Source organism: Bolinopsis microptera, chromosome 3, assembly GCF_026151205.1.
Source record: "Bolinopsis microptera isolate Bmic1 chromosome 3, MBARI_Bmic_1.0, whole genome shotgun sequence".
NCBI classification, from domain to species: Eukaryota; Metazoa; Ctenophora; class Tentaculata; order Lobata; family Bolinopsidae; genus Bolinopsis; species Bolinopsis microptera.
In genome coordinates, this window is record NC_087074.1 from 6,686,687 (window position 1) to 6,702,808 (window position 16,122).

The 16,122-nt window shown below is 39.5% G+C and overlaps 2 protein-coding genes across 2 annotated transcripts in view; one reads left to right on the forward strand and one right to left on the reverse strand.

Moving 5' to 3' along the window:
* LOC134813454 (uncharacterized) overlaps positions 1-16,122 on the reverse strand; it is a 62,925-nt gene that overhangs the window by 19,175 nt on the left and 27,628 nt on the right. The window contains exons 9-17 of the mRNA XM_063821248.1: positions 15,564-15,750; positions 15,111-15,311; positions 10,902-10,979; positions 10,502-10,627; positions 10,288-10,397; positions 9,978-10,124; positions 9,628-9,813; positions 8,499-8,645; positions 8,239-8,330 (exon numbers count right to left, since the gene is read on the reverse strand). Of these exons, the coding sequence (XP_063677318.1) occupies positions 8,239-8,330; positions 8,499-8,645; positions 9,628-9,813; positions 9,978-10,124; positions 10,288-10,397; positions 10,502-10,627; positions 10,902-10,979; positions 15,111-15,311; positions 15,564-15,750 (1,274 nt within the window). The remainder of the gene's footprint in view (positions 1-8,238; positions 8,331-8,498; positions 8,646-9,627; positions 9,814-9,977; positions 10,125-10,287; positions 10,398-10,501; positions 10,628-10,901; positions 10,980-15,110; positions 15,312-15,563; positions 15,751-16,122) is intronic.
* On the forward strand, positions 6,865-7,845 carry LOC134813461 (G-protein coupled receptor 183-A-like). Its single transcript, XM_063821259.1, has 2 exons — positions 6,865-6,949; positions 7,086-7,845. Exons 1-2 carry the CDS (start codon positions 6,932-6,934, stop codon positions 7,767-7,769), a joined length of 702 nt encoding a protein of 233 aa, XP_063677329.1. The 5' UTR covers positions 6,865-6,931; the 3' UTR covers positions 7,770-7,845.

Below are 16,122 nucleotides of genomic sequence, written 5' to 3' on the forward strand. Positions count from 1 at the left end.
CTATGGTGTGTATAATAAGTGTCACGTACTGTGGGACCAGCTGTTGAACACTCCGGGAGAACCTGTTTTTGTGAGGAGTCGCTAAAAGTTGAGGATTATTATTATTATGGACATGTGTAGCTCGAATTGATGACCTGTTTACTATAAATATTGCGTAATATTTAATACAATTCGTATACAGCATCGTTCAGATGAGACATTGTCAGCTTTACCAGTCAGCATTTAAATAATTAGTATTAGTATTATTCAAATAATTAGTTTTAGTACTATTCTCATAATTAGTCCGCGTTAATTTTGCTGTAATTGATAACTCACAGCTAGCGAGTTTAATATTTCACAATGTTATATTCTGGTAGTGTATGAGTAGTTAGATTTACAACGGTACGGTCAGTTTACAGTTACCTTACAAGACATATTTATGTGGATCATAATTCTGGGGATCGGAATTATGGGGGAACGAAAATATGGGGATTTTTTTCAGAAATCCCCGAATTTCGTACCCCAAATTAAATTGTCGCATTTTCACGCTAAATTATTTCAGAGAAATCAACATCAGTTTTTGATGGAATTTTAAAAAATCGTGAAAAACTAAATTAATTAAAAATCATTCTCTTCGTTTAAATCGTCTTCATCGTCGTCTCTTTCACCTTGAGTCTGCTCACCGGTGTAGTCCCAGGTGTATGCCTCCCTCAACAGGAGTTTGAGCTTGTCAATTAAGTCTCCCCTACTCTTGAATGTGAGACTTAGTTTGACTTCTAACCCTCCAGAGGGTATCGGCGAAATGCGTATCCTTGTCTCACAAAACACGTAAAACAACTTATTTGACAAATTCACCTCAAACTAGTCCTACTTAAGCCAATTACATACAAATTAATGTGTGGGATTTTGAAATGGTGGCCACAATTTTGGTAGTACGAAAATATGGGGATTTTTTCCAAAAATCCCCAAATTTCGTACCATATAAATATGTCTCGTAAGGTATGACACAATTTATATGTCGCTCCGACTCTAGTTTTTCATCGTTTAACTTGTGTTTATTTCTTATTATTTCACAGCAATTGATTGCGTTTGTAAAACACAATGTTCTGTTCGACTTAGTAAGAACGATGTTCCATTCATTTCAGATCGATTAAGAGCTGTTAGTGTCTTTACACTGCCGCTTAAGTGCTTAAACGGTAATATATATGGAGTAATATAAGCAGTAACAGTAACCTCATATCTCACGTCTGACGTCTCACTTACCTCAAATAAACTAACAACTCTACTCATACGCCAATAAGTTCTTTTCACCGCCAGTTTTAAACGGATGAAAGAGTTGCCCACGGTTGAAATAACCTGACACTAACTTGACACAGGGCCTGAAACTCGTCCATTTTGTTGATGAATTGACTCGCTGGATGATAGTTTTTTGTTCATTACGTAACCATATTTGGTGCCCAAGATATCCAGTGATTAGTTTTGTTGGAAAGAGCGCATAATGAGGTGAGTACTGAGTATGTAATGCTTGCGGAGTGGGCGGTCACCTGTAATGCTTGCAGAGTGGGCGGTCACCTGTAATGCTTGTAGATTGGGTGGTCACCTGTCTTCATCTGTTTAATGGATTGTTCATCTGATAAATGATTTGCATTTCTTTTTTCTGATCGCTAGGCCAAGACGACATGATAAACCTTTCAGGGAGCATCACTTGAAACTTCATTTTAAGTTTTAATAAACCCTGGGGAATCCTTTTCTGTATGTTTATTCTATTTGCTGAATTGAGAAAAAAGAGTCTTTGGACTATAATAGACGAGGAAAAACTGATTGCTGCAAATTGTAGAAGAAATATACTCTCATGTGTTGAGTTCCAATTTGTATATCAATGATTTGACGAATTAACGCAGACCTTTTACGATAGCTAATGTGATTATTCTCTCGTTTGACCGGACAAGATGCTACAAACATATCTTGAGGATGTGCTAAGATTAAACTCAATTCATCACCAATCACCATGTCCATACCCTAAAGGGCTTTGACGGAAAGTTCCTCGATGACACTTAGGATTTCTCCAGCCAGTCAGTGTTCTCGCTGAACATTACGTTCGAGGTAGCTTGTAATCTGTCGGCGAATGTTTTAAAAGACCCGTTTAAAAGATCCGTATTAATTTAACATAAAGTAAGGAGTCGGAGCACCAATAAAGCAGAGAGTTTGTGCTTTATTGTGGCAATTAGCAAACCCGTTGCTAAAACAAAGGCTATTATGTTATTAGAAAAGAAAAGATCTTTTGTAAGAATACACTCTAAGATTAAGTTAGGCACATGATTACAAATTTAAAATTATAAGTTATAGTAAAATATAATGAGAAGTTCAGTAAGATTTGTAAATTTTATGTTAGGTAGTTTTCAAGCGAATGCTGTTCGTCTCTGACTCTAGAGGAGTAGAAACGCTGACGAATGCGAAAACTTCTGGTAACAAATGCACGTGCAATGCTTGTTTGATCTTTTTAACACGTGCAGTGCTTGTTTGATCCTGTCAAGGCTACGGTAACAAACACATGCAGTACTTGTTTGATCCTGTCTACGGATCACATCAACACATTGTGATGATGGATCCCGCTCAGAGTTCTTTTATTCTTGAAACAAATTACTATTTCATATGATTTTTAACAAGTTAAAGTTTTGCACGATCTGAAAAGCATTGTTGCAATGTTACAGATTAGCAGATTATTTTTTAAATGTCTGTAAATGTCGCTCCTGAACGGTAATGGGCGTTGGGCGTACTATTCAACTATAATAATATTAATTAATTGTCCGTGCGTTAAGTAACCCTTAGCTGTGTTATCCGTGCCTCAAGTTTCCACCGACAGATTTCCGATTTTATTTAATTTTCGGTCAGATTTGAGTTTACTTTATTTATTTGTTTTTATTTTTAAATTAAAAATTTTAAGAACCTAACCTGTGTTAATTGTATTTTAGGATTAGGGATACTACGATATCCATAATTTCACATAATAATATATACTTAGTATTGTGAGTGCTGCATGGGTCCAGTGCTGCATTTGACCTTGCAGGATAATCTTTATGCAGAGACATCTAGCCACCACGTGTCATTTAATTGTAATTAAATATATGGACACGTTCATTGAAGTTTGAGGATATTGGTAAATATTAGTGACCCTACTAAATGGCACGATGATGTAAAATGTATCACACTATAAAACTATATAAATCCTCAATGGTTAGGATAATCGTTTCATCTTCTAGATAAAATTTGTCGCATAACGATATATTTATCAGACGATAAGATATCGCTTAAATGCGGCCGGCAGTGAGTTGTAAACTTTGTCACACTATAAAAACGTGACAGAGTTTATATGGACCCCTTGTTGCCGTGTTTGACCAAATTTTCGAATTTCCATTCTATAGGATAGTTGCATATGACTAGTATCTACATATTTAGCGACTTTTTTCGTTAAATGGTTGCACCATGTAAACTCCGTCACACATTTAAGAAATTTATATGAGGGATGTTTATGACATCCTGACAAGAAATGCCGAATAGTCTAGCATTATTTTCTGAGCTGAATGTGTTTGGAATTGTTCACATATTTCATTGTTATAGGCAAATACAAATACAGAAGGCAGAAATGGGTAAACTTTGTCACATACATTTGTATGATATCTCCACATGTGTGAAATTGAGTAAATATTAGTATACCAACTTAAACACCCTATATTACGTACTATGGATCAATTAACAATATTTCAACCACACACCGGTCATATAAATTATTATATGGCAGTGATATGTTAACATTGGCAAAATTTCAACACCTGAACATGGTAAAAATTTGTAAATTTCGTCACAAAAAATATGATAACTTTATTTGCTATTTGTTGGCAAAATAACTAGTTTATCGACATAGGTATGGTGATAAAGTAACATTATATCCTATTCGAGGTATGATTCTTCAAAATAGGGGGCAAGAAATGTAAATTTCGTCACATCAGCCCTTGCATTAGTTAGATAGATTTTCTTTCATATCAACAGTCCTTATTATAGTTAGAATGGATTTACACAGGAAATATAGAAACCCATGCCAATTTTTCATCACATTGATATTATACTGTTGGGGCAGGAAAAGTAAATTTCGTCACATTTCAGTAACTTAGTAAAATTAAACTCAGCATTGTTAAACTTGAGTTCTAATTTGCTAAACAATAACCAACCAATAATTCCTGGAAGAACATTGAATTCTAACCGAGGTATGGTTCTTCAAAATAGGGTCAAGAAATGTAAATTTCGTCACATACGAGTACGTCATTGTAAAATTTAGATACAATTTCTTTCACGTGAACAAGGCACAAATACCTGATAACACCTGGAACTCAGATTACGATCTTATCATGGATTCATGTTTGCTTTGCAACTCATGCACACCCAGGTAATCATTGTTTCCAAATTCAACCTATTTACGATGTCATTTTGTGACGATGTTTACATCAACTGCCCTATACTTGAATCAACTGTATCCGTGTATCGTCCTTATATAGAGTTTTCCCGCCTTCCAAACCAAAATCAGATATAAATGATTTCGGAAATTCACCCAGAATTTCAAATTCCATATAATGTGACAGAATTTACATCATTTCCCAATATAACCGAGTGCATGTATTTGCTAACTTTTCAAAACAACATATTTTTGGGCTATGATTGGCAGAAGAACCATCAAATAATGAGTTGAAAGGGTTTTGAGGACACCTCACAGTAGAAAAGAGGTCGCGTATTCTGAGTGTGACAAAGTTTACGAAATATTGCCTTAAAGCCGTTCGATCCGTGCCCTTTAACCAATGTTGTATCATAATTGTTAGATTGACCTAATCTACTATATTTCCGACCAAAGAATGATAATTGGGGAGCTATGGTAAACAATGTCACAAAAATGTGACATTTTTTACATTATAGTGCCTAAAAGCAATACATTTTCTTTCTGAGCAGTGCATATGGGAGTATGGGTCACGTGGCTAATGTTCAGAACTTATGAACACGCTAGATTAATAGATGCTAAAATTAAGCCACTATCGTCGAAAACGCTATTTTAGAAATTTACCAATATCCTCAAACTTCAATGAACGTGTCCATATATTATATACAGGGTGGCCCATAAGTGACTACCCACACGCAACCTCTTAATAACTCACGTAATTCGTCTCCAAATTGCACCAAAATTTCAGAGATTATAGATATGGGTCAAACTTAGATTTCCTGAAAGTTTCGTAAGCCACGCCCAATTACAGTGGGCGTGGCGTGACACTCAATAAAAATGGTTCACTATCCTCCCTTTACTGCAGAACAACGATTGTTCGTCTACCTGAAGAAAGAAAATGGGGAGTTCTACCCTCAGATTAAACGACAATTTCAGATGAAATTCAACCGACCACCCCCTTGCCGGAAAAGCTGCTTTGACATTCATCACAAGATCAAGTTTACGTTTTCTGCACACGATCGGCGAAGAGTCGGCAGAAGACGAACTGCGAGGACTGTAGAAAACATCACGATGGTTGTTGGTGACGTGATGGACACACCTAAGATTGGCACCCGGAAACGAGCTCCTGCCTTAGACCTCAGCAGAACAACCCTTCAGCGAATCCTAAAGCAAGACCTTTCTAACCGGGCCTACCGAATCACAAAGAAACACAAACTTTTGGACCGTGATTTCCAATCGAGGATAGATTTCGCCAACACATTCCTTGAAGTTGAACATCTTAATTGAAATTATTGAATTGTTTTTGTGTGGGAATTTTTATTAGTTGATTTCATTTATTGATTTATCCTAAAAATTTGTGTTTTCCTTTCTAGCAAAGACATCATCGGTATCCAATCAAAGCCTAATGAACCTCATTAATACACGCTAACGCCTTACTCTTGATCAGATTGGGTGACGAGATCACTAATTGAGTGCAAATATCACTGACTGAGTGCTCGGATCACATATCCGATGGTTTTTAAAGTGGTCATAACTCAGCCATATTTTAACCAATGAACTTGAAACTTTTGGAAAAGTTTTCAATTATCTAGCCAAATGTGTGCAAAACATTTTGAGTTCTTAGCTTAAAGCGTTCTCATTTTATGAAGACAATAGTGAAAAAGAGGGGGTGTCACGCCACGCCCACTGTAATTGGGAGTGGCTTACGAAACTTTCAGGAAATCTAAGTTTGACCCATATCTATAATCTCTGAAATTTTGGTGCAATTTGGAGACGAATTACGTGAGTTATTAAGAGGTTGCGTGTGGGTAGTCACTTATGGGCCACCCTGTATTTCTCGTTGTTACGTTAAATGGTCAATTTATCTGGCGAACATTTTATGATAATAGATACAAAGATACATATTATATATAATATATAATATATTTATTGTCTAAAAAATTACAAGCTGAAGTTTTTATTGGTGTCTATTGTCCCTCACCCTCCTATAACAGTAGCGTATTGTAAGTGGTCCCAGCTTGACTGTCTCAACCATAACTAAGTAGCAGTTACAAACATTTACAGCCTTGCAGAACTTTATTTCATAATAATATTATTGACTGCATGTCTTATTTATCCAAGGTTTTTGTTTGAAAACTGATTATGATATAATGAATTGTACATAACCCCACTATAACCCCCAACTGCCACAGCATGGTACGCCCCCCTCCGGGAACCCCAGCCCCCTCAGCTGACCTCCTCCTCTCACTCCCCTACCTTCTCTGCCTCCTAGTCGGGTTTCCCGCCAACCTGTGCGCTATGATCTACTTCCTCCGCAAGAAAAGACGGGACCTGCCCAACTACCTCTATATCTTCAGTTGCTTTAACGACATGCTGACCAACCTGCTGGTGGTTCCGGTTATAGCCAGTTTGTGGAGTGGCAGACAGGAGGCACTGTACGGGTACCCTGTTCTCTGTACTGTATTCGGCATGTTCCTCAAGATGCAGGTTAGTAACACCTTAGTTACACCTTAGTATCACATTAGTATCACCTTAGTAACACATTAGTAAACCTTATTTAGTAACACCTCAGTAACACCTTAGTAACACCTCAGTAACACCCTAGTAACACCTTCCTATGCAGGCTAGTTTCTCTGTGTTCCTGGTAGCAGTGCTAAGTATCACCAGGACAGTCATCTTGTTCCGCCCCTTCCTGGATATATCTACCCGGACAGTGCTACTAGTAGTAGGAGGGTACGGGGTATACCTGGTGCTGAACCAGGTGGTCCCCCTGGTGCTCCAGAAGACTAGGTTTGTGTACACAAGTGAGGAGGTGTACTGCTGGGACGATGGTACCTCCCAGGTGTGGGATAAGCTGGATATATGGTTAGATCTGATAGTTCTGGCTGTTCCTGTTGTCCCCATAACCATTAGCTGTGTGCTGTCTTGTATATTCGTGGGGAGGAAGGGGAAGTATCTCTCTGAAACTGCCAGTGGAGGGAGTGCTAACTCCAAGAGGGCTACCCGGACTATTATCCTCATGACGGCTGTGTACATCCTGTTTAATATCCCCCTGTTTGTTAACTACCTACTGTGGACTATCTCCGTTAACACAGGTAATGTGACGTATCCTGATCCGTACTGGAACACTACCTTCACCTACTGGTTTGTGTGGAACTTCACGGACTGTCTCTTTATAAACCTAAACTCTCTGTTCAACCCTCTGGTGTATTTCATGAGGATCAAGACTTTCAAAGAGTGGGTTTATGAGAGATGCCGTGCTGTTAAGGGGAAGATATCATCTACATTTGTATTGAAATGTAGATGAAAATAGTGGATTTAGAGCAGGGGGTTGATATCATTATCTTTGATAATAATAATAGAGGGCCTTATGGTTTATCAAATGCTAGGAACTTTTAACAACTTTAATAAACGTATTTTTTTACCGTAGAATCGAATAAAAGTTGTCCGGTAATGATTGGATTGATTTTTAAGTGTATTTTGGTTGGCTGAACTTATTGACAATTGCATTATTGGTGTAAATGTAAAATGACTGCATCCGTATTCCTTATTGGAGAAGATGTTTGTAAGTGTTTTGAAGGACTTTTAATAATGATGATATAAATATAATCATGTGATTATTTTATAACCAGATTCTTATTTGAGTTGGGGAGAAACTACATATGTATCCCCCCACCCCCAACTACAGTTGATAATTTGCCAAATTAATGTGAGCTGATATCAGACTAACGTTCTACAAAAAGGAATTGTGACTTAAACAAGGAAAATCAACTTACATTTGAGGAGTGACAAAGATATTTCCAGTTGAAGAATGGAAAAAAATCTTTGGTCCATTTGGGTCCATAGCGTATTTCCAGTAGTTCAATATCTGAAAATAAAAATGTAAGGCAGAATGCAAGGCGCCGAACTTTTATATCAATCATTTTTATTTTTCAAAGAAGAGCAGACCAGCGTTCTTGTTCAGCTGATGCAGCGGTAAAAATGTTATCATTGCTAAAAATCAGGTATAACTTCCACTGCTCAAGTTTAAATTTACGTTTTTCATAGCAAACCCCTCCATAAGACTAGGAAGGTACAGATCGTATAGGCAGAGTAGGGAGGATCTGATCTCATCTGAACTTGATAGCTTCTGGAGCTCCGTCAGTATCATCTCACCTAACAACCTCTTCTGCGACTCGTCTCTCTACAGTGACAATAGCTGTTTGTTGGCACTATGGTATATTACATGTGGGCGTGCGATAACGGTTCAAACCTCTTATCTTCAAGTATAGTGAGTTAAAACTGCTAATACATAATCTAAATTTTTCCCCAATACATGACAATGACAATGTGTTCAATGTTGGTCTCAGTTTGGTGTCATGCTTGAATTGATTTTGGACCTCTTGCCTATACTTTATTTGTTATAATTGGTCATGGTATTTGGTATTATGAGCTAATTTAATATGTACATATACATGCGGTATCTAAAAGTGTATAGCGAGCATATTTAATAATTGTATAGTGTATTGCAAGCAGCTGTAACCTAAATATTACATGACAATCATATAACTTAAAAATTAAATTTTACTGGAATATAAGGAAAACAAAATTAATGTCAGACCCGTCGCCAGTCGCCACTCTCAGCAGTCAACCAGGGCTCATAAAAGCTTAACAGCGCCTGGGTCCTTTCACCAGCTGTGGTAATGAGAGTGGCGGTGTGGTAACAGCGTGTATTATTGAGTAAATACCACTAGCTGCTATCATACTCATATCATTTACTTTGCAGTCAGATCAAGTATATTTATAATTGTATGTTGGATGTTATAATCTAGCGCTAAAACTTATTTTGGTATTCTTCATTCGGATATATATTTATGGATTGATTGTGTAATGAATTGGTGATAAATAATAAAATTGTCTTTTCTCAAAAAATTGTCTTTTCTCAATAAACTAATTCTTACCAAGGGGGTCCGGACTCTAGGGCGTAAGACTCTAGGGCGTAAGACTCTAGGGTCTTAGGGTTAGGGTTAGGGTTAGGGTTAGGGTTAGGGTTTGGGTTTGGGTTAGGGTTAGGGTTAGGGTTAGGATAAGGGTTAGGGTTAGGGTTAGGGTGATGGTTAGGGTTAGGGCGCCGCCCTAAAGTCTCACGCCCTAGAGTCTTACGCCCTAGAGTCCCGGACCCTTACCAAGTACTGTAAGACACCCTGACACTTCTTTTTCCTAAAGCTCCTGAAGATAATATTACTCTCGCTTGTTTCCAGTACCATCCTCCCTAGGTCAATATCAGATTGAGAGAAAAAGGTGTATTGATAGTCTAGCCGGACTGGAAGGGACAACCCAACTGTGAACGGGGACCCTATCATCGGCTTTACCTGGAATCAGGAGATTTGTGTTATTATTGTGATTTTGATGATGTCACCTCTGGAACAAACCTTATAAACAAACCTCATAAACAAACCTTATAAACAAACCTTATAAACAAACCTTACAAACAAACCTTATAAACTAACCTTATAAACAAACCTTATAAACAAACCTTATAAACAGTGTCCACTAGTATCTCCCTCCCTATAGGGTTATGTTTAGAGGTTAGGAAGACCTGTAGCCCCGTGTATTTGACAGTCCCCGCACCGTGTGACTCCTGCATGTCCCTTATCTTCTCCTTGTCGGGTCCTCTTTCCACCTGCGGAACACTTCACTTCAAGTTTTGCCAAAGTGGGTGGAAAGGGCTGTTAGATCGTTGTTAGAAATGCAATCAAAGTGGTTATTAACCGGCTATCAACCGGCTATCAACCGGCTGTTAGAGGGCTGTTACCGTAACAGTTCCTATTTGCCTGTTATATTACCTGCTGATACTCGAACTGTCGGGTAGTACCCGTAATATCAGGATGTGTTATCACGTGCTCTCCTCTACTGGTTATCACTCTCACATAGTTACTTAGTATCTTATCTTTCACTGAAATTAGGTGGATTGGTATCGTCAAATACCACGAAAAATCGTCGAAGATCGTCAAATATAGTGATAACTGATAAGCGTGCGTTCATCGTAAAATGTCTTACCAAAGTCCTCGAATATGGGGAAGTCTACCCCTACAACGCCTAGAAGTTTAGAAGAAGAATTTGGAGAGGTCCGAACTCTCTCCCTCTCCAGTCTTGTTATTATTTTACCAGTGTACTCTTCACCTTCTGCCAAGAAGAGGAGTTTGGTAATTGTTATATTGACAAATATTAATAGAAACTTCGGAATAGCATGGTGTACTGGGGTTTGCTTTTCAATATGGTTTTAAAGTTTCATGCTATCGATTAGTACCAGAAGATCAGAATATATCATGTACGCACTATGGCACATGACCTGAAGGATATATCATGTACGCACTATGGCACATGAACTGAAGGATATATCTTTTTGAATAGGCTAAATAATCCGGTGATAAATATAAATATCTTGAGGTAAACTTACTATTATGGTAACTGTAGAAGTTGTAGTCGTTTGATACCAAGACAGGTTGTACTAGAGAGGCTGCAGGGCTCAGGTTACCTGGACATGAATCACTATAAACAGTGTATTATATCCATCATAATACAGTGTATTTACCTAATAAATACACTTAATTTACGAGCTTAATATTTTTATGTTTCTGTCATTCGGGTGGCTACGTAGCCCATAGTTCCATTTCTCAATTTCAGGGCTAATGTAAAAACTTAATAATAAAAATTAGGGCAGATGAGCCGAAATGGTTCAGCTGGTGTGCCGTGGGGGATCAGCCCTCTCGGGGGGGGGGGGGGGGGGGGGGGGGAGTGGATCAGCCCTCTCACAAGATCTCCTTGCATATATGAGGTATTAATGACAGCTGCATGTATCATAGGGTCTATGATTAGTGTTAGTTAGTCGCAATCTATCTTAATTTCCGCACAGTAACACTCCTCAATTAACAGCACTCTTTAATTACAGTGGCCAAATAGCGTATCTGTTACTAACAAAGCTCCTTGTAACAGAGCTGCTGATAGATGTACTGTCGCTTTATTGTCAGTGCTACAGCCTAGTGACTCAACAACTTCTGCAGCTGTTCGTTTATTGTTATCCTTAGCTACAACCAGATTCCAACTCCACTCCCATTGCTTGACAGGATGAAAGGATATCTCCTCTGGTGGTTGACTCTCAGCACTGCATTATCCCTGACCAGCTCCAGCCTTTACTACGACTGGTACACTCACAAGATCCCCAACATAGAAGTAACCACCTCACCCCAATTCCAACTGTCCGTCCTGCACGGAGCGTCTGTCAGTCTGATAGTCCACTACCTGACCGAGGAGAGGATACCAGCTGTAGACTCAGAGTTAGAGAGTCCTATACCCACGGGGCTGCCTCCCTATACTACCCCACCCGGACTCGCTGACATGACATTTACTTGGAGCACTGACACTCAGTTTGTGAGGTCTTCTGATGAGTTTATCAGTCGGGAACCAGGTGAGGTTTTGGAGCGTTTGTTACTCTAGCTTTCTGTTTCTGTTTCTGTTTCTGTTTCTGTTTCTGTTTCTGTTTCTGTTTCTGTTTCTGTTTCTGTTTCTGTTTCTGTTTCTGTTTCTGTTTCTGTTTCTGTTTCTGTTTCTGTTTCTGTTTCTGTTTCTGTTTCTGTTTCTGTTTCTGTTTCTGTTTCTTTTGGTTAGAGATTCCTTTTTTTTCCTAAGATTTTTCTTAGAACATGAACAAATGATGCACAGTTTAGCTATGCTGGGGGACTTCGAACCACCTCCAGCTATATCAGTTTTAAATGTTGGAGCTGTGAACCGAATTTTCAGAAAATACTAAAAGACTTCACGTAATGAGAATTAGGACTTTTTTCAAATGCTTTCTAAAATTCTGCATTAAATTAGTGTAACTTTCGTTCAGGAGAAACAAGATCAAAGAGACTCCCCCTCCCTGGGACTCTGCTCCACTCAACATGGTGTAATGGAACACTTGTAACTGATAAGGTGATAAGAATCAGTTACCAAGACAACCGCATTGTTATCTCCTGTCCCAACGGTCCTTACCTTTACATCCACTACGCAGGACACATCAAGTTTGTGAGTCTAGTTGGGGGACCAGATAGTAAGTTTATGATGATTAGATACAAGGGTCCAGCAGCTTACTGCAAGGAAAATTACGCGTTCAGATGCTTGGAGTCGTGCCAGAAACCTTTTAAAGGGTCTGTAGAATGTGGAGAAGAGGGAGGGTTACAGATAATATACCCGAAGTGCGTGCTCCGTTACTGCACCATTGACACAGGAAGAGTGAAGAGTGAAGAGAAGGCGGTTCCCTGTGGTTCTAGAAGAATGTTGGGGTGTAAGAAAGGGTTTCTCCCGGAAGAGTCTCAAGATTTCAAATGTACTGAATCTGGTTGGGAGCCCCCACTAAAGTGTTGTCATATTAACGAGGTCAGAGTTTTCCTAATCTTATTTTAAATTTAAAGTGGGATTTTTTGTGCTGGATTGAGTCTCTTATGGAGAAACCAACTCTTAGTTTGACGTCGAAATTGAAAAATCCTTACCCGCAGGTGTGCAACAAGACCTCGGAAGAGTCAGCTAGATACGGAGCAGCACTCTGGCCCACAACCCACTTACAATCTACCTCTACAGTTCTCTGTCAGTACGGTGGGGAGGTCACCCGAGAGTGTAGCGTCACTAAAGGGTGGCTTGCAGCTGACTGGAGCCGGTGTGATTCAGTAGTGGCAGAGGCTATTCAGAGAGTGGTGAGTAATCAGTCAAGGAGTTCTGGAGATGTTTCTCAGGTCTTGGAGAAGTTGGTGAATCTGACGAGTAACTCTACAATCATCTCAATTCGCGATATCAAGAGGGTTGTTGACTACATGTTGTTACCATGGTTATACGTTACCATGGAACTGAATCAGGCACCGCCAGTTTTAGAAGCTCAACTAATCTCCAACATACTGTCAGTGAACTTGACAGTTGCAGAGGGAGCGAGTTTAGGAGTTATAAGCAGTCTTCTCAAGGACTTGGTGGGTATCACAAGGCGCTTCTGTGGGGATCAAAGTGTTAATTTCCCCCAGTTCTCCTTAACCTGCACTGGTTGGTTCAACACGACTGACAGGTATTCCATTCTTGAGATCAACAAAGATGCGGGTCTGCTTGCACCGTACAGACAGAAAGGGCAAGAATTAGGTTTCATGATAATGATCGGAAGACTTCAAGCTGAGTCAGCCTGGGATACCATCACAACTCCCTCAGACACTGCAGGAACACAATGTACAGTAGTGGATATAGACAGCGGGGTAGCTGACAAGGATAAATGTAGTAGAACTGGTCCGAGTAGCTGCGAGTGTTTTTACAACTATGAGAAAGGAATGATAATCATGATAACACAACTAAGCCGAGCTGAACGATCAACTTTCTTATCGCAGGCTTGTCATGTAGTAGCTATCGCGATACTAGCATTGGTTATTCTTGGGCTGCTCTGTAAAGGACCCTTGAGTGACCCTTGTAATGCTATCAACCTGAACATCGCTATCACTGCTCTAGTAGCTCAAACAGTTTTCTTGGTTCTCACACTGCCACTAAATACGGAGGGAAGCACCGTACCTGTGGACCCGGAGGGAAGCACCGTACCTGTGGATCCGGAGGGAAGCACCGTACCTGTGGATCCGGAGGAAGGACCTCAAGAAGGTGTGCAGTTAAAGAGCTGCCTTATGTTACATCTAGTGTCAGATTACATTCACCCCACTGTACTGGGATGGTCGCTGGCATCATGTCTTGTGTTTCTCTCCTCCCTAGATCCAGTTTACATTTACAAGAGTCAAGAACAAGGACACATGATGGTAGCCAAGATCTCAGTCGTCACCTACTTACTTCCACTCCTCTTTCCAGGATCTCACTGGATCTACTGCTCCGTTGTGACATCAACTACTTCTCTTGAGATGTGCTTCATGACCAACTCCTCATGTTGGAGCAGCACTGACATGAGTGATGTTACCATGGTTACTGAGATGAGTGACGTAAGGTCAGTGACGTCACTAATGAGTGACGCGAGACTTTACACACACTTCATACCAATAACTCTACTGCTTCTATCTCACGTTATCACCGTTCTGGCAATATGCCGGACTTGTTACAGGGCTAGAAACAGAGCGGGTTTCACAGAGAGTGTGAGAAGGTTGAAGTTCTTGCTCTTGTGCACTGTTCCGTTGTGCACGTGTTATGCAATATACTGCACGTGCGTTATAACGGGGCCAGTAGCAGCGCTTTATACTGCATTAGCTGTGTGTAGTGTGGTGTTTGCCGTGTTGTTTGGTATTGGAGTAATTGGCAGCATCAACTGCAACTATTGTTATGTTCAGTTTCAAGTCTACCCCGATGACAATACGGAGAGACCTAGGGTCAGCCGTACAGCTGTTTAATGACAGTATCTATCTTTAATCTATCCTTAATTGCAGTATCTATCTTTCATAAAAAAGTTGAGTGTTCTAGGATAGGCTTGTAACAACAGCCTAAAAATTGGCATAAATTTGTTGCCGATGAATCATTACTTTTCTTAATGACAGTTCTATATCAATCAGTAAATCGTATAAATATTTGGATTTACACCGTTCTACTTCTAGTTTAACTTTCAAAATTGATGTCAGAAACGTTTAAAATTACGATTCTCCAACGTTCTCAACTGAATTAAACTCACTGTAACTTTTATAAACATGTGTCCACAGCGGTTGTAGTTGGTTACCATTCAGCTCGTCATAATGGACAGACTCCGGCAGGAAGAAGTCAGTAAAGTTCCTTACAGCACTGTAGATGTCAGTGTTATCTGAGAGTTTGACGTATTCTCCACCATTTCCACAAGCAAACTCTATTATACTCTGCTCTTCGACCTTATACAGATCTGTAGGTAGGAGGGTTTGCTATTTGTTATAAAGTCTGTTGGACGACACTCCAACAAAACTTTACATTGATGCGAATACGAATTGGAATTCATCGACGGCAGCCAATATTATGCCCGCGAAATAATTGAAATCAGAACACATAGGGAGTGACATCATGGCACTCCCTCTTGGGGAGGGAGACATGTCATGTCTCCCTCCCCCAAGAGGGAGTGTACAAAGTTAAAGAGCGAAGATCAGTACAGGGAACAAACCGTTTCTCTCCATAGTGGTTGTAGTTCTAAACACGATGACTTTAACAGGATTACCAGTAGCACTGAACTCCTTGTTTCTGTCATCAAACACTTCCCTTATCTGACTCCCTACATCACCGTCCCCTATCACAACCAGGGTTCTGGAGCAGCCATTAGTCTTACCTGCTTTCTCAGACCTCTTCAACACCTGTGGTTATGTACATACAAATTAATAGTTTATCTACAATTTAAAACAAAACTCGATCTGTTTGTATTATTTGTTAAATTTTGACATCCATTCATAGTTTGGACACTACTCCCTGTAGGAACCTTATGGTGTGGATAGAGAAGTCACAAAATCAATTAGAAAAATGAGAATAGCTCTTCAATTTGTATTCCCCGCACTCTTTGATTAATAATATTCATCTGAACTCATTTAACTTCTAAACTTCTATCGTTACGTGGTCTACTCCCTATAATATTATGGTAATAACAAAACAGATCGACAGCACGAATAACTGCCAGCTACACTGATATACTGACAATTGATGAAACCTGAACATGGTGACGTTACGCCACT